This window comes from Solanum dulcamara, chromosome 3, assembly GCF_947179165.1.
Source record: "Solanum dulcamara chromosome 3, daSolDulc1.2, whole genome shotgun sequence".
In the NCBI taxonomy this organism is placed as follows: domain Eukaryota; kingdom Viridiplantae; phylum Streptophyta; class Magnoliopsida; order Solanales; family Solanaceae; genus Solanum; species Solanum dulcamara.
The window spans coordinates 46,366,042-46,388,324 of NC_077239.1; the positions used below are offsets into that span (position 1 = coordinate 46,366,042).

The following is a 22,283-nucleotide window of genomic DNA, read 5'->3' on the forward strand; positions in this document are numbered from 1 at the left end:
TATCAACTAGCCACGTGGAGGAGAACGATGAAGAGCACCGATCCCTACATGGTGATATCATATAGGCAAAAGAGTATGCATTAGTACTTTGAATGTACTAAGTATGTAAAGATGCATGAACATTGAGGAAATATTATAACATTTATGCAATATGGAACATAATGTAATACATGCACAATAAATCATATGGATATCCTTTAAAACATTCATTTTGTGGGAAAATAACTATAACCGACATTTAAGACCATGCGAGCTATTACATGGAATCCAACATAACCCCCTACGTTGGCCGGAGAGACTACTTGCCAGGTAGAACTCCGTCAACTTCATTTATTTATTTAACTTTAACTTTAAGGGCTATTTATGGATCCATTAGCCTAAGCCTACAAGGGCTCCTATGTTGACACATAGTTAATGAGACAAGGGGTTGCTACTAGGATTCCCTTACCGAATCCCACCTCAATGCCTCATTCGGTGCTAAGTCAATCCCACGGAATAGTTTAATACTTTAAAATATTCATAGCATATAACTTGAGAATTCAAACATCATATTCGGTAGAATAGCTCATTAAAATATTTGATAATTCAAATATGCAAGAATTGTCCTTATTGCATAAAGAATCCATCATTAATATCATTTCATCATTCTTTCATTTCATAAGACTCCCTTTTTGATCATAGATATTGCTTTCATAAACATTTATTTGGAGTCAAAGCTTTCAAGTCAAATTTTATTAAAAACATAGTAAAACTAGGTGGGTTCAAATCACTTCAACTTGCAAATATGTATGTAAATAAATATTCATAAATACTTTGAAATCCATTAATTAAAAATCATGCTTTAAACAACCCACCAGGAATTTCAAGAGTCTTTAAATAGATAAATAGAGGAATTACTTGTAAACCATCAATTCATATATATGAAATTATGTTGCATCAAAATAGAGCAATAATCATTAGTTTAACCATGATTCATATTATTAAGTAAAAATAAGAATTTACCATAAGAAAATATTACTTAAAATCAAGAGACTTAATTGAAATAGTTTTTGGACTATATGGTTGAAGAACTCATGGATAAACATCTACATAACTTAAGAGTAAAGCTTAAAATAAATAAATATAATTTATCATATAATCAAAATAATTTAAACATGAGAGTGTAAGGAATACTCTCATTGAAGTCTTATATACCTGGAAACTGAAGCTTTAGTTGGTACCGAAAGACTTAATGAACACTCTTGAGTCCTAGCTTCTCTCCTTGCCGGAACGTTTTGTGTACTACCCGGAGTATATGAATCACCGAAATAGTATTTCTTCACTACTAAGAACTAAAACTATATTTGAGAATGTGTAAAGAAGTGTATAGAGAGAAGATTTGCTTGAGAAAGCTTGATGAATAAAATGAGGAAATAAGGTGGATATTTATAGGTGGGAAAGAGGGATCTAACAATAAATAAAATAATTATAAAAAAAATTTGAAAATTTAGTGGAATATATTGATGTCATGGATGATGTTAAATGGAGGACAATTTATGTCATGAGTGATGTCAAATGTATCTAGATCTTTCTATGGTAGGTGAAATGAGTTATTTTTGACAGAATACTCTTTTTGGGAGCTGCGTTTGAATAAGATAAATTCCTTATTAGGATTTGGTGTCTTCATAAGAATTGTAGATATGGAAGTCTAATTTCATATCGTTAAAGAATCAATCAATTTGGATAAACCTACAGTGAGATATGTTTTTTCTTCTATAAACACTCATTTCTGTCACAACATCCTACCTTACAAAACTTAATTTATTTGACCTACTTAACCTCCGAATATTAAAATATGGTCTTCATAAAAGTTGTAGGTAATGATCTTGTGGTTACGCAGAAATTTGAATCCCTCAATTTGGATATTCATATGAAAAGTTATGCCCAAAATACAGAGGTTGTATCTTGTTTAGGCGAAAATTGAAACATCGTATACAACGTTTTTTAGGTGATGTTAAAATACGTAAGAATATTTGAACGTATTAAGCTTATTATTATTATTTTTTAAAAAAAATTAAATAAATAAATAAAAATAATAAAGATGATAGAATAATATTAATAAATAGAAATGATATTATAAATTACGAATGTCAAAATATACGATTTATTGGGTAAAACTAAATATAAATTTATTTATTTAATAAAAAAATAATTTTGGAAAAATGCCTATAGCAATCCGAAAAGTAGTTATGGGTCGATAAAAATTGGATGTCAACAACAACTACTGATTGTCTATTCAAGAAAAAGATTGTTCAATCTTATTTTCAACTTAAGAAGAATTTTCGAATCAAAGCTTCTGATGTTATTGCTGAGTATATATGCGGACGCCGTTTGTTGGCAAGCATCCCATGGGACAAAGTGAATTATGTTCTCTTTCCAATAAACATTAAAGAGGGTTATCATTGGATTTTTGTTGTGTTTGATATTGTTGAAAGATCTTTGAAGGTGTATGATTCATTTCCGGCTAGAGGGGGGGGGGGAATTTTCTGACTCAAAACGCTGCTGACATGATTTCATCGGTTTTACCATACTACTTGAGTGTGGTCAAGTTCTATGATAAGTGTCCTGATTTGAAGACATCACCTAAATACATTGAAAAAAATGAGTTTGAGCTCATTGAATCTAAGTTCATAACTAAAGAGATTCCTAGACAACAAGAAGATTCATTGTAAGTTTAATTATTTATCAAATAAATATTATCTTTTGTATTGGTATTATTAAACTCAATAGTATTTTTATAATAATTTTATATTTTAAATTTTGTAGGGACTGTGGAGTTTTTGTGGCTGCATTTGCGGAGTTAGTGAGCAATGGCCAGTATATTGCAAATCAACAACTAAGTGCAGACAGTCTTCGAAAGAGGTTTGGGGCTTTACTATGAGAATATGCAGTGAAGAAGCAAAAGAGTAACCTTCAAAGTGAAAACGAAAGACCACATAAATAAAAAAATATAGTTATATTAGTTAAAATGTCTATGAAAACTATATTGTCTAAAAATAGTTTATAACTGATGTATTAGTTAGGTTTTAAAGATTATTTTGTGCTATTTTTTTTAAGATGATTTTTGTTCATGTAAAATACACTTTTAATATATTTTTTTGTTCATGTAAAATATATCTTTTTTATAATGTAATACATAGCTACGTTAATGTTAAAGTATTTCAGTAGTGTTATCAAACTGAAACCTGCATTATGAATTAATGTTGTATTGAAAACGCCTCTAGTGTTCTATAGACCACACAAATGAAACTTGAAGTAAAAATGAATTAAACTTGAATGAAAAATGAATTACGTATATATTAAAATTGAATTAGAAGAGAATGTGACACGAATGCAAAGTGTAGCTAATGAAAAAGCCTTCAGTAAATCATAGAACACAAAAATGAATTAGACTTGAACTAAAAATGAATTACATACACACTAAAGTTGAATTAGAAGAGAATTAGATACGAATGAAAAATGTAGCTATTGAAAAAACCTCCAGTAATCCATAGAACACAAAAATAAATTATACATGAACTAAAAATGAATTACATACACACTAAAGTTGAATTAGAAGAGAATTAGACACGAATGAAAAATATAGCTAATGAAAAAGCCTTCAGTGATCTGTAGAAACACAAAATTGAATTAAACTTGAACTAAAAATGAATTACATACACACTAAAATTGAATTAGAAGAGAATTAAACACGAATGAAAATTGTAGCCAATGAAAAAACCTTCAGTGATCTATATACCACAAAAAATGAATTCTTGTAAAAAACTAATAACCTAAAACAAACAGAGTTTATTCTTTATTTCAAATGTCATTCTTCATTCTTAATCCAAAGGCCTAACATTCTTGCAAGTCTCCCTGTTGTGACCTAGTTGTCCACAATTGTTGCATGTTATTTTTGATTTTTTGAATCCATCTTCTCTCAATTGTGTGTGTCTTTTATATTTGGCCTCCCAGGAGGTCTCTTTCCAAGTGGTGGAAGTACAACCTCTTCAAGAACGCGTGTTGGTATATTTCAGTGCTTTCATTTGGGAGGGAATTCAAGTGAAAATTGATATGTCAACAATAAATTTCCTCTTGTATAGTAATCAAAGCAATATTTTTCATAACCAATATATTTTGTTGTTAAAACAGTCAAAGCATGTGGACATGACAGCTCATCCAATTGAAATCTCCCACATGTGCATGTACGTTGTTGAAGACATACCGTGAATCGTTTAATACCATCAAATACTGTATACACATATTCATTTGTCTCCCTAACCTATGAAAAATAAGAAGAAATATAAACAAGAGAGATGTTACATGTGAATCGTAAGAAAAAATATTAGCAAAAAGAAATTTACAGATACCATACTCTTAATTTCTCCGATGCAGTTTTGCTACGTTGTAGAATTTTTTCATACTTTTTCTCAAGGTAAAATCCTGAAAATGTTGCCTTGACCTGTTATTGTTATTCCATTTTTGAACAAGTTGTCTCATAAATTCTAGGAGGTGCAAGACTGTAAGAACTTTGGCATATCTTATTCTTGAATTGACTGATTCTGCAATGTTTGATGTCATCATCCAAGTCCTATTTATCTGAGCATGAACACGTGACTATTTATTGTATCCAATGTTCAGCAAATAGTCTTTAATTATCTTGTCTATCTTCTCAACAATTGCTATATGTTGATTAAACTCTACCGTGGTGTATGTTGTTTTCATAGAGTAGAACAATTCTGTTACCTTTTGCTGACTCTTTCTGAAGTTTTTCATTATGTTTTGCAACAAGTGTCATATACACGCTAAATGAGGTATTTCATCATAGACAGTTGAACTTGCCTTAATAATACACATCTCTGATTGTTGACCAAATGTCTCTCTGAATTATTCAAAAAACTACCTCCAAGATGCATCATTCTCTGAATCAACAATGGCATAAGCAAGTGGCAGTATACTCCCTGCATCAGGTACAATGTTTAATACATTTTTAATACATTTTTGTTTCATGTGTAATACACTTTTAATACATAATGCAGACTTTTAATACAAATTAAAATTTCATTTATAGAAGCATTAGTATTATATTCGAAAAGTCTCACCTGCTGCATCTAAGGTATTAACTGTTAGCATTGTCCCTTTGTATGCTCCTTTTAGAAAAGTTCAATCAACAACTACAATTGATCTACAATACTCCCATCCTTTTATCGATATAAACAGAGCTACAAATGCATATAGAAAATGGTCATCCTCTGATTTGTGCAATCTTATATAAGAACCAGGGTAAGTTTCCTCTAGTATGTAAAAGTAACTTGACAACTTTGCATATGATTGAGCTAGATCACCTCGGACTAATTCAAGAGCTTTTTCTTTAGCTCTCCAAGCTTGCATATATGTGAGTCGCACACCATATTTCTGTAACATGTCATTTTGTATATCTCTTGGTGTGTAGTTGGCATCTTGATCAAACACGTGTGTTCTCTTTCAAAATCTCTAATAGCAAATATTTGAGATTTATTCACGCTTGAAGCACATAAATTCCAACTACAATTTTCTCCGAGGCATTGTATTGAATAGCTATTGAAAAAAAATTATTAATAGACAATCAATAGTATAAACTAATGAATTTGAGTCTTACCATGTTGAACTTGATCTCAATGTCTTGAATTTGAAGTGTTTAAGAATGAAATGTCTTTTTAGTGCACTAGTAAGGACATATTTATTTTTGTAAACTGGATCTTTCTCAAAAAAAGATTGATTGGGGTTAATAATGATGCCTGGTTGTATTTCTTCTTGCTCATCAACTTCCTCACATGATCCAAAGCCAATTAACTCTAGCGCATCACCGATACCACTAAATGCATTAGAAAAGTATGAATTGTGTGTAATCCTCATGTCTTCTGAAGTGTCTGAACATAATAGTGGAATTAAGGTGGAATCACTCTCCAAGTTGATCGATTCAGTTGTTGTGACACATAAAGGATATTTTGACATATCTCTATGTTCCTTTTTGGTTTCAATATACACTTTTACTCCCATATCGTTATGAATTTGAATTGGAGGATATCTTTCATCAATCTTATTTCTGATTTCAACTTTACTTGTTGATGTCTCTATTGAAAATTGAGTAGCAATCACAGAAACGAGGCTAGCAAATGTTGATCGGTATTTATCAACACACCATCTACCAAGTAATTAATATACTTGTTGCTAGAATTCCACCGACCATTGAAGTAAAACAGCATAACCAGATTAGCCATGTTTTTCTCTTACATATTTTTTTATTGAATTAGAAGAGAATTAGATACGAATGAAATATGTAGTTAATAAAATCAGCCTTTAGTGATCTGTAGGCCACAAAAATAATTAAACTTGAACAATAAATGTATTAACACACATTAAACTTGAATTCGAAGAGAATTAGAGACGAATGAAACATGTAATTAATAAAACCAGCCTTCAGTGATCTGTAGGCCACAAAAATGAATTAAACTTGAACAATAAAGGTATTACACACACATTAAACTTGAATTAGAAGAGAATTAGACACGAATAAAATATGTAGTTAATAAAACCAGCCTTTAATGATCTGTAGGCCACAAAAATAATTAAACTTGAACAATAAATGTATTAACACACATTAAACTTGAATTAGAAGAAAATTAGGCATAAATGAAATTTATATCTAATGAAACCAACCTTCAGTGATCTGTAGGCCACAAAAAGTGAATTAAATTTGAATAAAAACTGTATTACACTTATATTAAACAAGTAAACAAGTAATCGTGATAAATGTAGAAACAAAAATAAACTTTCATATTGAATCACAACTGGATACAAATCGTGTATCGCTAATTAATTAGGTATGCAATCTAATTCAGATCTCAAACAATTAAACATTCAACCATTCAAACCTTTAAGTAATCACAGATCTCTACTTAGAAATCACAATTCTTCAACTGCTTCAAATCTGCATTCACCTAAATTTTGCCATTTTTCTGCAATAATCATCGAATACACATCACTTAATTCCAAAATTGGAGTATTAATGTTGTAGAAAGTCGTGGTTGAGAAGCTATGAAGGTAAGTATTGCCCTAATTTTGAAGAAAATTATAGGTGAGAAGATTGGAGAGAATATTGGTGTAGCAAATTTGGAGAGAAACGGGGAAAGAAAAAATAGCGGGTGAGAATTTTAGAAGAGTAAAGATTGTATTTAATTTAATTCAAACAATTTGTTATATATAGTTAAAACAATTATGTTGATCTATGTGGTAAATATTTTTTGAATATCGTACACTTAGGTGATTTACCCATAAATGTATTAGGACTTTATAGTTATTAATTTTTCCTATGCAAATAAATGTATTAGGACTTTATAATAGTTATTAATTTTTCTAATATCTATTATCATATTTGTTTTTACCATATATATTAGGACTTCTTAATATTTTAGTTGTGATATTTAATTCAAGTAAGGAAAGAATTTGTACAAAATATAATTCTACATTGATTAAAATCCTTTAGTAATTAAAATTTATTAGGATGGTAATTTAAATTATAGTTATATAAATATAGATAATAATTTGAGAAAAATAGTAAATAACAGTATATATATATATATGTATGTATTTGACTTATAACTATTAATTATTTTAATCGAGTATTCAAATATGTCAAAAGTCCAAATATCATTTATATAACTAATGTTTTCACGTATAAGTATTTACTTAGAGGGCATTTGATCATGAAGGGTTTTCATTTTTTTTTTTGGTGTTAAACTCCAAAAAAATATATTTGGCCATAAAATAACATAAAAAGTGTCGTTACTTTTTTTTTTTTACTTTAAATTACTTATGAATAATAAAACATAATTCCAATTTATATTTACGATCAAATACAATTTTAATTTTTAAATATTATTTCTTTATTTATGATCAAACACAATTTTAATTTTTTAAATATTATTTTTTTTTTAAAAAATAATTTATTATTTAAAATTTTAAAATAAAACATCGCCAACCGGTCGCTTAATTTTCACAAGTTCATTTCACATCTCATATATAATAAAATACAACAAAATTCCCATAATCTTAAATCTTCTTTTTTAGGTGCAGTAAAAAAGGAAAAAGAAATAGAGCCCGTTTGGATTGACTTTAAGTTGGTCAAAACCAACTTAAAATCCCTTTTTAGCTTTTGAACGTGTTTGTCTAATGCTGACTTTAAGCCATAAAGTTCTTAAAGTCAGTCAAAAATGAAAAGTTAGGATTTCTAATTTTTTTTCCAAAGTGCTTAAAGTCATTTTCTTTGACCATGGAAATTACTTTTATATCCTTTATATTTTAATTAAATTCTCAAACTACCTTTTTTTATTCTTTTAACCATAAAATTCACATCATAAGCACTTTTATCCAAACACTCAACTGCTTATTTATAAAAATAACTTTCAATATTTCAAAGTTCTAAAAACACTTTATATATTACTTTTTTTAAGTCCATCCAAACGAGCTCATGATCTGCTTTAAGTCAGACTCAAGTCCCCACAGTAGTTGCTATTCTTGTTACATTTGTGGCATCTCTACATATCCTAACTAGGTAGGCTGATTTTTCTGAAGAACACCCTAACAGTTTTGTGATTTGATAGAATAAACGGAAATGAGTGGTGGTGGAGAAGGAGAAGGGTCCACATTGGAATTTACCCCTACTTGGGTGGTGGCCGCCGTCTGCACCGTCATCGTTGCCATTTCTCTAGCCGCTGAGCGACTCATCCATTATACTGGAAAGGTGTTGCCTTTAATCTCAAAGTGACAAAAATTATTTTCCCTTCCTGCTCTCTTTTTATTTTGAATCGGATTTTACATTTCTTCTTTTGAAATACAAGTCGTACTGCTGCTGAATTTCCTTTGAAACGTCTGCAGTATCTGAAGAAAAAGAATCAGAAGCCTTTATATGAAGCGCTACAGAAAGTTAAAGAAGGTTCCAAGATCTGCCTAACTTTTTTTTTTAAAAGGGCCACTTGGGCTTTTTGTTAATCAAACGAAAACAAGTCTAAAGAAGCTGCAAAAAAGGAAGTGCATTCTTCTTGAAATGAACAGACAGATCTGTCTGACTGTTATTTACCATACTATTTAAATTTGAATTACGAGAATTCCGCCTAGGAATATTTTATTTTTCGAAAAAAATAATAATCCCGCTTTGTATTCGTGATTTAGCTTATTATATGTTTAGGTTTGTAATAATCAATTGATATTACTGTTTTCTCCAGTTTCGATCGAATATGAAGTTGCACTTTTTGAATTGATTGGTGAATGCAGAGTTGATGCTTTTGGGGTTTATATCCCTGTTACTGACGGTGCTTCAAGGTAGCATAGTCAAGATTTGTGTGCCTAAAGATGTGGTCATGCACTTACTTCCATGTTCATTATCGGAGGCCCCTTCTCATGCTAGTCCTGAATCAGGACATCATCGGCGTCTGTTAGCTGAAGAAGCAGCTGCTGGTGGCTATTGCACTGCAAAAGTAATCAATTCGTTTTTCCTGGTGTAGTTGCATTTATTTTTTGAGATCTTTCTTCTTAGGTCCATATTCCACAATGTAGAGAAAATGCTAGTCCTGGTCATATCTTGTGAAAGGCTTCTGTGACTTTGTCATGTCTATGAGCCTGACAAAATTGCTTCTTTAGTGGCAACTATACACGATGTTGTGGTCATGGACTGACTTCTCCTTTTATATTAAACTGGCCCTAGTTGTTCTAGTTTCTACTGTATCATGTGTGCTTTCATGAAAGGAAGGTAGAGTGGTGCTTCTATTTGGTGAGAGAAAAAAGAAAGAATACTGCATTGTTGTTTTATGGTTTTGAATTTATTATCTTTCTTACAATGAGCCATTGTTTGAGTTCCTTTTTTATCAAAAAAGGAAAAATGAAAAACCAAAATTTAGGGATGACTTGTCTTTGCTCTTTAGTAAGAGAATGTGAAAAATATTGTGCAGACATTTACTTGAATTATTTTCTTAAATTTCCTGACACAAAAGTTGAATCCCAGTTTTTTAATATCTGATTCTGGAATATATAGTGATCTTTTTCCGTTAGATTACTCTACTTCAGTACATATTGTCTTGCACTGACTTCTAATATCATTCTTTTTAGTTTTGTTTCAGCATAAGGTCCCCTTACTCTCTCTTGAAGCGTTGCATCACCTTCACATTTTTATCTTTGTCCTTGCGATTGTTCACGTGACTTTCTCTCTGCTAACAGTTGTATTTGGAGGAGCCAAGGTCTGTACTAAAATCTGCTTCATTAACTTTTTGCTTGTCTTTTCAACTTTGTTTGTTGTTTGTATTGAATGTTTGTAATTTAATGATGCCAAGATACGTCAATGGAAGCACTGGGAGGACAGCATTGCAAAAGATAATTATGAGACTGCACATGGTATGTATTCACCTATAAGGTCTTTCGTCCAACTCTTTGCTGCATATCGTAAAAAAATGTAATCTGATTTATTTCCTCTATGGGGAGTTTAATTTTACATGATAATTGGAGCCAGATGACACTGTTCTGAATGATGATAAGCAAAGATGAAAGAAAGTAAATGACCTAAGGAAAAGCTTACATGGAAAAGTTTAATTTTACATAATAATTGGGGACCGCTTTACACTGTTCTAAATGATAATCAAAGATGAAAGAAAGTAAATGACTGATGGAAAATCTTTAGTCGTCCCTGTAGTTAATGTTCCCTGTAAATCTAGTTACTTTCTTAACCAAGGCTTTAAGGTGGCCAACTGTTGATATACTGCAACCCATGAGTGGAAAGATAAGTTACAAGCAATATGGAGTTACTCCCCTCATGCATTATATCTAGATCAAGCTGATCTTCAAACTGAAATAGTTTGATGCTTTCTTTTGCAGTTTTAAAACCATCGGTCACACATGTCCAGCAACACGATTTCATCAGGAGCCGATTTGTGGGTATGGGCAAACGCTCAGCCCTTTTTGGTTGGTTGGTAAGCAGTTTCCTTCCTCAGTAAGCAGTCATTCTTGCCCTATCTTATATTTCTCCTCTGTATGGTAAAACTTACCTTGGGAACTGCTCTTAAAACACCCTAATGTGGAGAGAAAAGAAAGATCATAAATTTAGAGCCCGTTTGGATGGGCTTAAAAAAGTAACTTTTATGTATGAAGTGCTTTTAGAACTTTGAAGTGCTGAAAGTTATTTTTATAAACAAGCAGTTGAGTGTTTGGATAAAAGTGCTTATGTTGAAAATAAGTGTTTGAATTTTAGGGTTAAAAGAATAAAAAGGGTAGTTTGGGAATTTAGTTAAAATATAAGGGATATAAAAGTAATTTCCATGGTCAAACAAAATGGCTTTAAGCACTTCGAAAAAAAAGTTAGAAATTCTAACTTTTTATTTTTGACTGACTTTAAGAACTTTATGGCTTAAAGTTAGCATTAGGCAAACACGTCCAAAAGCTAAAAAGGGGCTTATAAGTTGGTTTGACCAACTTAAAGCAGATGGGGAAGGTGCATATGCTCTCAAATGACACGTGAATATGTGATGGATAGATATGATCACTTTCTTTTATCTTTTTATTTTGTGAGATATGCCAATGTTGGATCATGCCTCCAATAAGTCCGTCATATTATATCTGGTTTAGCTAAGTTATGGTTTACTACTTCAGTCCGTTGAAAGAATTTATATTATAAGCAAGTTTTATTTGATGTCGTGTTAGGGTCCTGTTAGCTGAGAATTCTATACAAGCAAGTACTGATTCTTATTCGCAACCAATATGATAAGCTGAGACTTACAAAAATTTGAAAACCAAGCTGAATAAACATCAATTTTATTTATGAGTAAGACAGAAGGTGAGGAAATGGGGAATTTATAATAGAGCAATACCACATGGTTTTATAGTGCCTTTTACGTTAACATAAGCATCTCATACTTTGTTTCTTTTGACGAAAACTTGCAGCACTCTTTCTTTAAGCAATTTTATGGTTCTGTCAGCAAGTCAGATTATGCTGCTCTACGCTTGGGGTTCATTATGGTAACTTCACTATGTTACTTGTCTGAGATAGTTGTTTGGTGTTTTGCCTTCTTTTTGGTGCTTAAGTGGCTCTTGTAGTATTAAGTTTCTTCTCTTTGGCAGACACATTGCAAGCAAAACCCAAAATTTAATTTTCACAAGTACATGATTCGTGCTCTGGAGGATGATTTTAAGACTGTCGTCGGCATCAGGTTAGTGGCCATTCTCCTTTCCTCCCCTGCCACACCCCAACGGGAAGAATTTGCGATGCTTTTCTCACTTGTTACCTTTTTCCTGTGTTTTTTGCAGTTGGTATCTCTGGGTATTTGTTGTCATCTTCTTGTTTCTGAATGTTAATGGTATGCCAACTCAAACTTGGAATAGACATTTTTACCTTGCAGCTGCTTTGAAATGTTTCAATGGTATGCTTATGCAGAACAAATGGAAAAGAGTTGTTGTCTTGGCAAGTAATAATTGGGTAGCAGTAATCTTAGTGCTGTGGAAGAGAGTTGTTCTCTTGGCAAATGGAAACTAACAATTGAATAGCAGCAATTTTAATGCTACTGTGGGCTCTAAAATAACTGCTTGGGTGCTTATCACAAAAAGAAAAAATTTGCTTGGTGGCTGCAGTGAGGGCCATCTCCCCTCCCAGAAAATCCCAAAGTGTGCCACTGCCAGTAGCTGTGGTTTACTTACTGGTGAATTGATTGTTGTATTCATTGTTACAATTGATTAAGATGTTGAACTAACCAAACATTTTTGAGTACATGGTACTACACACTTCTATCCAACAAAAACCCGAATGTTCCCAATTTATTTCCTCTTCGACTTCAAGGGTAAGGAAATTGGATAGCGTTGCTCTGTACCTATTGATGGTTACACAGCTGGTGCTATATTATGCACGCGCAGAACCTATCAAAGATAATTGTTCTCTAGGAAACTAGTAATCGACAGCAATAATATTGTAGGCTCTTAAATTTTCTGCTTTCTTAGGTAGGGTCTCAAGTAGGCTCTCCCCCTCCCCCAGGCTAAATTCCAAGTCTGCCACTCGCAGCAGCTGCATTAAACTTATTTCTAGATTCATGGCCCGCTCTTATTGTAATTGTGAAGGTGTTGGAATATCCAAGCATTTATAGCCATGTGTTACTGGGAACTTATACCCAACAATAAACTGAATGCTCCGAGATTACTCCCTCTTTCAGGATGAAAAAAATTGTGAATTAAACTTTGACTTATCATAGAAGAAATTGTGAATATAGTTGTCTTGTAACTATGAGTACGACCATTTGCCAACTTCCTCTGAGGCAAATGTTAAGAAGTTTATCTATGTCTCCGTTCATATTGTACATGCTGTAGTTGTAATTTGATTACATCTCCTTATGCTTCCACAACTTATGATGATATTAAGCCGCGTGTTAGAATTCTGTTTGGTTTTGTGTTACTATTTGCAGTTTTCAGCACTCTTTTAGATGATTCATTCCAGATACTACCTTTAAAAGTGTTGCCTGCATAATTTTCACTTTGCTTTAATATAATTTTTACAAGTTTCGTTTCATGTTTCGTTTTGGTCATTTGGTTGTGGTTTATATCTGAAAGCTAATAAATTCATTTTCTGTTCTCCAGGTTGGCATACATACTTCTGGATTGCATTCATTCCTTTTGTCGTGAGTTGGATCTTTACTAAGCCTTTTGCTAGATCTAATTTAAATTTTAAGAAAAGCCATTCATACAAAAGAGATACTCCCTCTGTTCCAATTTATGTGACACCCTTTCCTTTTTTGTCTGTCCCCCAAAAAATTACACATTTTCCTTATTTGGCAAATGTTTAGCAACACTATCAATACTTTACCTTACCCATGTGTTCCCACTTTTTGGCAAAAAGTCCACAAATGTGTACTCTTCTATTTTCAAATTCATTTATTTTAAGGATAGTTTGGAACATTGCAAAGTCTTTCTATATTTCTTAAACTCCGTATGCAATCAAACTACATCACATAAATTAGAACGGAAGGAGTAATACTTTAAGCAGAATTGCTAGTGCTATGATTTGAATCTTACTGAAGCTATCTGATACATATGGTAATCAAATATATCATATCATGTTTTTTCTCCTCCAATTCTTTTTTTCCTCCACTTAAAAGCTGCATAAAGTAATTTAATATACAAGCAAACATTATTGACTGTAAGTGTTAATATATCAGCAAACATTATCGACTGTAAGTATCTGGCAGTCAGATTGTGATGCTAAATTATAGATCCATCCTCCGATTGCCTTCAAATCACCTTTTTTTATGAAAAAGAATCTTCAGATTGGTATCTTTTTCTATGAAGAACATATTTTCCAAGAAATGGGGAGGCCCTGGGGTATCTTTTAATTTGCTCGATGATTTTGTATAGTTTTCCTAGATTCCTATCAACCTCCGTAGGAGTTATGATGCATGTTGAATGTGAATGTTTCCTTTCTCACACATTCAGTTACTTTTCTTTCTTAATTGCTCTTAATATTATTTTAATAACACGAGGCTCCTTTAGCAACAACCTGATATTCTTCCACTTAACTTCATTTTGGGTTTTATCAGCTTCTGATTGCGGTTGGCACAAAGTTGGAGCATGTAATTATACAGTTAGCTCATGAGGTAGCAGAGAAACATGTCGCGATAGAAGGTGAATTGGTGGTCCAACCTTCTGATGATCACTTCTGGTTCAACCGCCCTCAAATTGTCCTTGTCTTGATACACTTTATCCTCTTTCAAAATGCTTTCGAGATAGCATTCTTTTTCTGGATATTGGTAAGCTAAAATTATTATACTATCCTTTCATTCAGCTTACTTGTCTATTTCTAATTTTGGTAGTTTTCGTTCTCTTATCTCCTTTATAGGTGCAATATGGCTTTGATTCCTGCATAATGGGACAAGTTGGTTTCATTGTTCCCCGGCTTGTTATAGGGTAAAGTCCACTGCCCACTTCCGTATTAGGGCAATTGCACCAGAAAATGTTGAATAGCATTCTTTAACTTTGTTTTGATGATCTCATTGTGTTTTCCAGGGTAATAATTCAAGTGTTATGCAGCTATAGCACGTTGCCACTTTATGCTCTTGTTACACAGGTTGGTTTTACACATGGTTTGTTCAGTCTGTTTATATGAATGAATGTTGAAGTTGAATCTGAATTACAGATGGGTACCCATTTCAAGAAGTCAATATTTGATGAGCACATTCAAGCTGGTCTTCTTGGTTGGGCTTCGAAAGCGAAAATGAAGAGGGGGCTCAAGGCTGCTACAGATGGCGGAAGTTCAACTGAGTGTTCTACAGTAGGATTACAGATGTTAGGAATCGGCCGAAAGGAAACCCCCACCCCCACCCCCACCCCCACCCCTACCTAATGGATCTTAATTTGGATGCATCATAATGGAAGAGAATTATAATCAACTAGTAAATACACCCCTTTTTTTAGTAAATACACCCGTGGTAATTAAAACCTTATTAAATTTATAAAATATTTTTTTTTTATAATGGATAAAGTTCTGAGGAACCATATTCTCAAATGATGATACTCATGTTTATGAGAAGAGGGATATTTAATGTAAGACCTCCCTACTTCTCATTCATATTTTAATGGAAATTTTAGATGGAATAGCAAACATTTGCTATGCATTTACTATACATAATCATGCTTCAAAAGATTTATATTGTGAAAATTATTTACGGGAAAAGACATAAATTTATTCCTCAGCTTATTTTGAAAAGTTAGTTACACACTTAAATTATTATGGCGATCTATTACACATGCACTACTCAAAAGTTAAGTTATTTACCCCATGAGATGTATAACACCACTCTCATAATGGAAGGTGTATTACATCTGCGCCATATCACTGTCATTTTACTGCCACCTCAAATGTCATGTCAGATTTCGAAAAAAAATAATTCATGTCATCAATTGCTTCTTAACACAACCATGAAACCACTAGTGTTGCCACCATATCACTATCAAATTCATATATTTTATCATAAAAAATCAAAATCACCTACGATTAAACCTACAAAAATAGTAAATAACGACCACAAAAGTCAACACCAAAAACCAAACTCATCACTAAAATCACATCATCACCATCAAAAGGTACAAAAACACCATCAAATATCACCACTACCATTATCAATATCAATTTCTTTTTCTTCACCACCTTTAATTTTCTCTTCTTTGCCATCCATTACCAACAAATCCACCACTATATTTTATTTTTTAAACCCAATCATTAGTTTTATCAACCACCAACAAAGTTGGAAGAAAACAATCAGATATAATGAAGATGGTAAAATTGAATAAGAAATAAAATATGATATGATGGGGGGGGGAGAGGATTCTGGTGGAGGTGGGGGTGGGGTGGAGTGGGTGGGAATCGAGAGTGAAAGGTGACGAAAAATAAAAAATAAAATGAAGAAGAAGAAGAAATGGGTGGGGTGTGAAGAAGAAAAGAGGTGCGGGGGGTGGGGTAGGGTAGGGTAGGGTGGTGGTTGAAAGAAGATTTAATTAATTTTTTTTTACTTTATTTTTTTTTACCAAACATGCCTTTCTTTTAAATTTTTTTATTTTTTTGCCACTTCAGTTTTAGGGGTAAATAGATTCATCTTTTAGTAGTACAAGTGTGTAATAGATCATCATAATAGTTTAAGCATGTAACTGACTTTTCAAAACAAGCTCAGGAGTGAATTTATGTCTTTTCCCAATCATATACACCCCCAAACTTTGGTTTAAAAAAAATCAAACTCCCTCCTCTATTTTGAAGTATAGTCATTCTTCCCCTCTTGTCATATGCAAAGTCTTTTTTACCCTTATCATTTTTATTCTTCCATCTATCATCTATGTAACATCTCTTTATATTATATATAATATTATATTTTTTAATATACATATTTATATATCCTTGTGGTCGGGTCCTTCTCCGGACCCTGCGCATAGCGGAAGCTTAAGTGCACCGGACTGCTATTTTTTATTTTTATATATTTATATATTTTATTGAAATTCATTAACATTATAAGTAGAATAAACCTTTTATGAATGTTGCAAAATCTAATGTTATTTTTATTTTTTTTTATTTTAATATTACATCACACATGCATTAAGTATGTATATATGTATTACCTGCATGCATATTTGAGTTTCACTTTTCTCTTAGGCATAATACATTAACATGTCTCTTAACTTAACTTTAATTGATATCTATATGCCCTCCAATTTTGAGTGCACAAGTAAACACTTAAACTTATATAGAGTTGAACAAGTAAACACAAATGTCCTACACATGACATAACATGCGTCCTATCTTACATACAACATCAGTTCAAGCGTAACTCACGTGAATTGACATATAGAACATGTGTGCCTACCCGTGCACATCCAAAATTGGAAGAAATAAATGTCAACTGAAGCAAAGTTGAAAGGAAATATTTATGTATTATGTCTAGCTTTTATTCTCTATTATCGATGTAGACGAATGAATTTTGATTATCATTAATAAAATATTATTAAGATTAAAATTTATTAAAAATATAAAAATATAATTTTTAAGAAATTGTTATGAAATATATATTTAATTTTAGTAATTATTTTTGTATTAATTGCATCAAAATATGTCTATAAGGTTATCACATTATAGATTTCGTTAAAATTAATCATTTTTTATTATGTTCATTCGAGAATGACATTAGCTTATTGTCACGCCCCGAACCTACATCCTAGACATGGTCGGCACTAGAAAACCATTGCTGGTCCCAAGCAAATCACATGGCCTGGCTAACTCACTCAGTGGAAGACTTAACTCAATAATTTAAAGTACTCTGTAGAATATAAGTCAATATCATATATCAATAATGAAAGTCATATTTTCAAAACAGACTCTAAAAACCTCAACATTACTCCACTCTACTCAGTCTATGAAGCCTCTACTAACTACTAGGAAGGTGCCGAGACAAGCCCACAACTACCTCAAAGAAATAATGAAATAACATGAAGCTGATAATGAATGAGCTCCTTTGAATGAGAAGATGTCTCACCAAAAACAAGAGAAGATTAATCCTCAATGGTGTGCCTGTTGATGATCTCTAACACATATATCTGCATCATAAAACGATGCAGGTCGAATGAAGTTAGTACATGAAATGTACGAGTATGTAAAATGACAAAAAGAAAACTTATATCAAGATACTCAATTCAAGAACTCAACTTTGAAAGTAACTCAACTCAATAAGGCATACAATATAATAAAAGACAACGCTTTAAAAATACATGAAATAACTTTGTAACTCATTATATGAAAATATGATACTTTACTTCTTGAGGAGTTTCTCAAATCGATAACCATCTCTTATGAGCTATTAACAATATAGCGAAGTACTGTCGTTGCCACAACCGTTTAATAACTTTCCAGGGTAAAGGACGTCACATCATCTATGTCTATATAAAAGTCCCATTTTGGAACTATGAGGAGTCTTCCGAATGAACGACACGATCCTATCCTATGCTGGCCACGTAGTTTATGGAGATTGGGTTATTTAAACTCTTGCCCAAGTCGGTGCTCAATACTACTCCCAAAACATTATTATGCTCATATACATCAAGTGAGTAAATACTCAAAATACATCTCATCTAGTCTCATTGAAATTTTTATATCAGCTTACATCAATTCTTCTCAACTCATCTATTCTCTTAAAAAAAGGGAACATCTCATCTCAATAATGGATTTAAAAATGTACATTAACTTCTCGACTCAATCTCGAAAATAGAGGTTTAAAATGCATTAATACTCATGCTTGAAACTATACATCAAAATACACCTTCAAACTCAACATCATACTCAATTCATCATTTACTTAATATGGACAATCATCATTCTTTTAATATCACTAATGCATAAAATATTTTAATGCAAAACTCAACAAGGGTTCATGTGAATGCAAACATGAACAAAAGTCTCAAGGATTCAATAGAATTCATATATATAACTTAAGAATTCACTTTAATGAAATTGGAAACTCGAACTCATAACTCAATTTGACTTTATGAACATGTAGGGTAGGAAGACGAACTTACTCCAACGTTCTAATAGACTTACATACCTGGAATGAAGATAACCTATGTGAAAATCGAAGACTTGTCTTGAAAATCTTGAACCCTAGCTTTTTTTCTTCTCTCCAATCCTTTCTCTCAAAATTTTAAAGTGTTAATGAGAGAAAACCCCTTTTGGGTACTGATAAAGGACTAATTTTAGTTCCAAAATGGATTTGGTTTAGTTTGAAAAAGGTGGATAAAAGATCGGAATACCCCTTATTAAAATAGACTGGGCCATCTACGGGACCTTCCTACAAAACGTAGTGTCATCCCCAAACTAGGAGAGGCGCAAATGGCACCCAGTACCTTATTCGGCCGAGCTAGCCACTGAAACATAATAGAAAGGAAACAACGAGGGCCGACAAGGCCATCACAATCAACTACTAAAATATGATAACTGGACCAAAGAGGTCACAACAATATCAAACACATAATGAATGGCCAACAAGGCTGACTTAACTAATAAAGAACTAGCAAGCCGACAAGACTGCAACTGAAGACATAAATATGATAAGTCGACAAGGCTATACATGGAAGATGAGAAGACCTTATAAAGTATGTCCACAAGTCTGTACGAATAATACAACTCAAATTGTTGGGAAAAGTCCCCAACGATACCGATAATTATAAATTAAAAAAAATACAAAATCTACAAACAACTAACAACTCCAGAAAGAATGGAGCTTTCCAATCCTCAACTGAGACAATATCCTATTGTAACACCGAACAGGACCTTTGTCTGAACATATATCAAAAATGCAACATGCCTAGGAATGGGACATCAGTACAAATAAAATTATACTGGCCTGTAAGGCGGAAAGTAAAATCATAAACAGTTGCAATAAAAAGGGTAATAAAGATACCACCTGACATTGAAACCCTGATAGATTCTGTGGCCGACATCTGACCTCATAGTAATCAAATATGCATGTCATGTTTATGTAATCATATGTAGTTAATACATATATATAGATGCAAATAAATGACATACCCAGCCAAATGCTAGTAATGGTGGTCTCTTCCGATAGCTAACCGGCATCATATTGCCAACCTGTGGCCATCTGTACAATATATATAGTGTTCTGAGAAAATAGGCCCCCTTCCCTCCGATTATAGCTCGGAGTACATGCATAACATGCCATGTATGACATGAATTTTGAAAGCACATAGTAGGTGATATGCCCAAATTACACCTCTCTAAAGAAGTATAAAGCAATCGTTGATAAAAAATAGAACCTACCAGAGGATAGGATCGATCCCACAAGGAATATGGTTTAGACTTAGGTTAATCATTTTTTTTGGTAATCAAATTATTTCTGTAAACAAAAAAGGGATTTTCAGTAAAAGAAATTAACTAATCAAATAGCAAGCATCAAATAACAAGGTAACAATTTAATATGGTTTTAATTCAATATGAAACGAAATTAGGGTGTATATGTTCCCCACAAATTCTTAACTATGTAGATCATTTTATTAGTAATCCCTTCTAGTGTTACATGCAGAATCGGTAAGTTAAGTTCACCTAAGTCCTTGATCCGATAAATAAGTAAATTTCACCATGTAACTTGATCCGTATACGAGTGTATACTTTACTAACCCTTACCAATGATCCCATATTTAGCTATCCCTTGATCCTTTTAACCTAATTAGATGAGGATGATTAGCCCCAAATCTCATTGTTTAATTCTCTTTTCCCATTCGCTTCCTTCTTGATCTAGCAAGTAAGAATAAGACAAGTTCTAACGCGGACCCTCATTAAAAATCAATTACAGAGAAGAGAAAAATAATACATGCATGCACACTATTCAAGAATTACTTTTTATTAAGTCTATGCTGTTAATATTTCATGGTTCCCACAACCCTATTAATGACGATTATGAATATGAGAAAGATGCCTATTATGTGAATGATAAAGTGGGGGGGGGGGGGGGGTTTCCAGACCAACACCTAAGGATCCAATTAGGATTCTTGGTGCCAAGGTCAAGGAAATCAAGGTTGGAACTATAACAACTTCAATCGAGAGGGCCATTACAACTGCGACAACAATTACAATCGTGATGGAAACTACAATCGCAAGAAGAATTACAATCAAAATGGATACAATGATCAAAACCGCGGGCAAGACAGAGAAGGTGATTGGAGAAGGAGAGACAACAACAATGGTAGTACATACATCCCTGTAGAAAATCGAGATGGGGGATACGGATTTACAAGAATAAAAGACATAATGGCTAAGATGATGAAAAAGTATGATGCAACAGAGGATAATCTTAAGGAGATATGCAATGATCTTTCCAAAATTAATCAAAAAGTTGAGTCACACTCTACATCCATAAAGCTTATTGAGCAATAATTAGAGCAAATTTCATCATCGTTGAACCCATGCCAAAAATGAACTCTCCCAAGTAATACAATTCAAAATTCAAAGAATGACGGGCAATGCATGGCGGTGACCACCCGAAGTGTCATTCAAATGGATGATCCACCTATGCCAGCACTTGAGGATGATGTGCACGACATAGTTGTTGGTGAGGATGAAACAGAAAGAAAAATCAAGGAAGAAGCAGTAGGCGAAGAGCCATGAACCAAACAACCTGAAAAAGGGGATGCAAAGTATGATGAGAAAACAATCAATACAAAAGATGCTGATCCAACTCCAATTCCAATGCAAAGACCTCTTCCTCCTTTTCCGCAAAAATTGAAGAAAAAGGCCAAAGATGGAAAGTTCCTTAAGTTTATTTCCATGTTGAAAAAACTTTCAATGAATGTTACCTTGTTAGAGGAGGTAGAACAAATGCCGGGTTATGCCAAGTTTATAAAGGATCTTGTCACAAATAAGAGAATGGTAAACTTTGAACCGGCCAACAACTTGCATCATTGTAGTGCAATCGCCACTCGCTCCCTTGTGCAAAAGAAACAAGACCCAAGCGCATTCACTATACCATGAACCATTAGGGTATTCAATTTTGCAAAATCATTGTGCGACTTGGGTGCTAGCATTAACTTGATGCCGCTTGCAGTGTTCCAATAATTTGGCTTGGGAGCCCCCAAATTAATGTCAATGCAGATCTTGATGGTAGAACGTACTGTGAAGAAGCCCGTGGGCATTATTTATGATGATCTAGTAAAGGTTGAAT

General features: G+C 32.8%; 2 protein-coding genes across 2 annotated transcripts; both read left to right on the plus strand.

Moving 5' to 3' along the window:
• The first annotated feature begins 2,521 nt into the window (after positions 1–2,521).
• Positions 2,522–2,920, plus strand: LOC129882004 (uncharacterized). The gene is made up of 2 exons (XM_055956111.1): positions 2,522–2,707; positions 2,806–2,920. The coding sequence occupies exons 1-2, from the start codon at positions 2,547–2,549 to the stop codon at positions 2,918–2,920; spliced, it is 276 nt and encodes a 91-aa protein (XP_055812086.1). The 5' UTR covers positions 2,522–2,546.
• A 5,623-nt stretch (positions 2,921–8,543) lies between these two features.
• LOC129882571 (MLO-like protein 1) lies at positions 8,544–15,689 on the plus strand. The gene is made up of 14 exons (XM_055956940.1): positions 8,544–8,800; positions 8,935–8,992; positions 9,331–9,533; positions 10,173–10,289; positions 10,383–10,443; positions 10,921–11,015; positions 11,983–12,057; positions 12,160–12,248; positions 12,346–12,395; positions 13,660–13,700; positions 14,616–14,825; positions 14,915–14,982; positions 15,082–15,142; positions 15,212–15,689. The coding sequence occupies exons 1-14, from the start codon at positions 8,672–8,674 to the stop codon at positions 15,416–15,418; spliced, it is 1,464 nt and encodes a 487-aa protein (XP_055812915.1). The 5' UTR covers positions 8,544–8,671; the 3' UTR covers positions 15,419–15,689.
• Positions 15,690–22,283: the final 6,594 nt, after the last annotated feature.

Excerpts from the sequence above, each read along its gene's own strand:
- LOC129882004 (XM_055956111.1), top strand. The coding sequence starts at position 2,547 with ATGATTTCATCGGTTTTACCATACTACTTGAGTGTGGTCAAGTTCTAT. Across the intron at positions 2,708-2,805 it reads AGACAACAAGAAGATTCATT|GGACTGTGGAGTTTTTGTGG; the intron begins GTAAGTTTAATT and ends TAAATTTTGTAG.
- LOC129882571 (XM_055956940.1), top strand. The coding sequence starts at position 8,672 with ATGAGTGGTGGTGGAGAAGGAGAAGGGTCCACATTGGAATTTACCCCT. Across the intron at positions 8,801-8,934 it reads TCATCCATTATACTGGAAAG|TATCTGAAGAAAAAGAATCA; the intron begins GTGTTGCCTTTA and ends AAACGTCTGCAG. Across the intron at positions 15,143-15,211 it reads TTTATGCTCTTGTTACACAG|ATGGGTACCCATTTCAAGAA; the intron begins GTTGGTTTTACA and ends TCTGAATTACAG.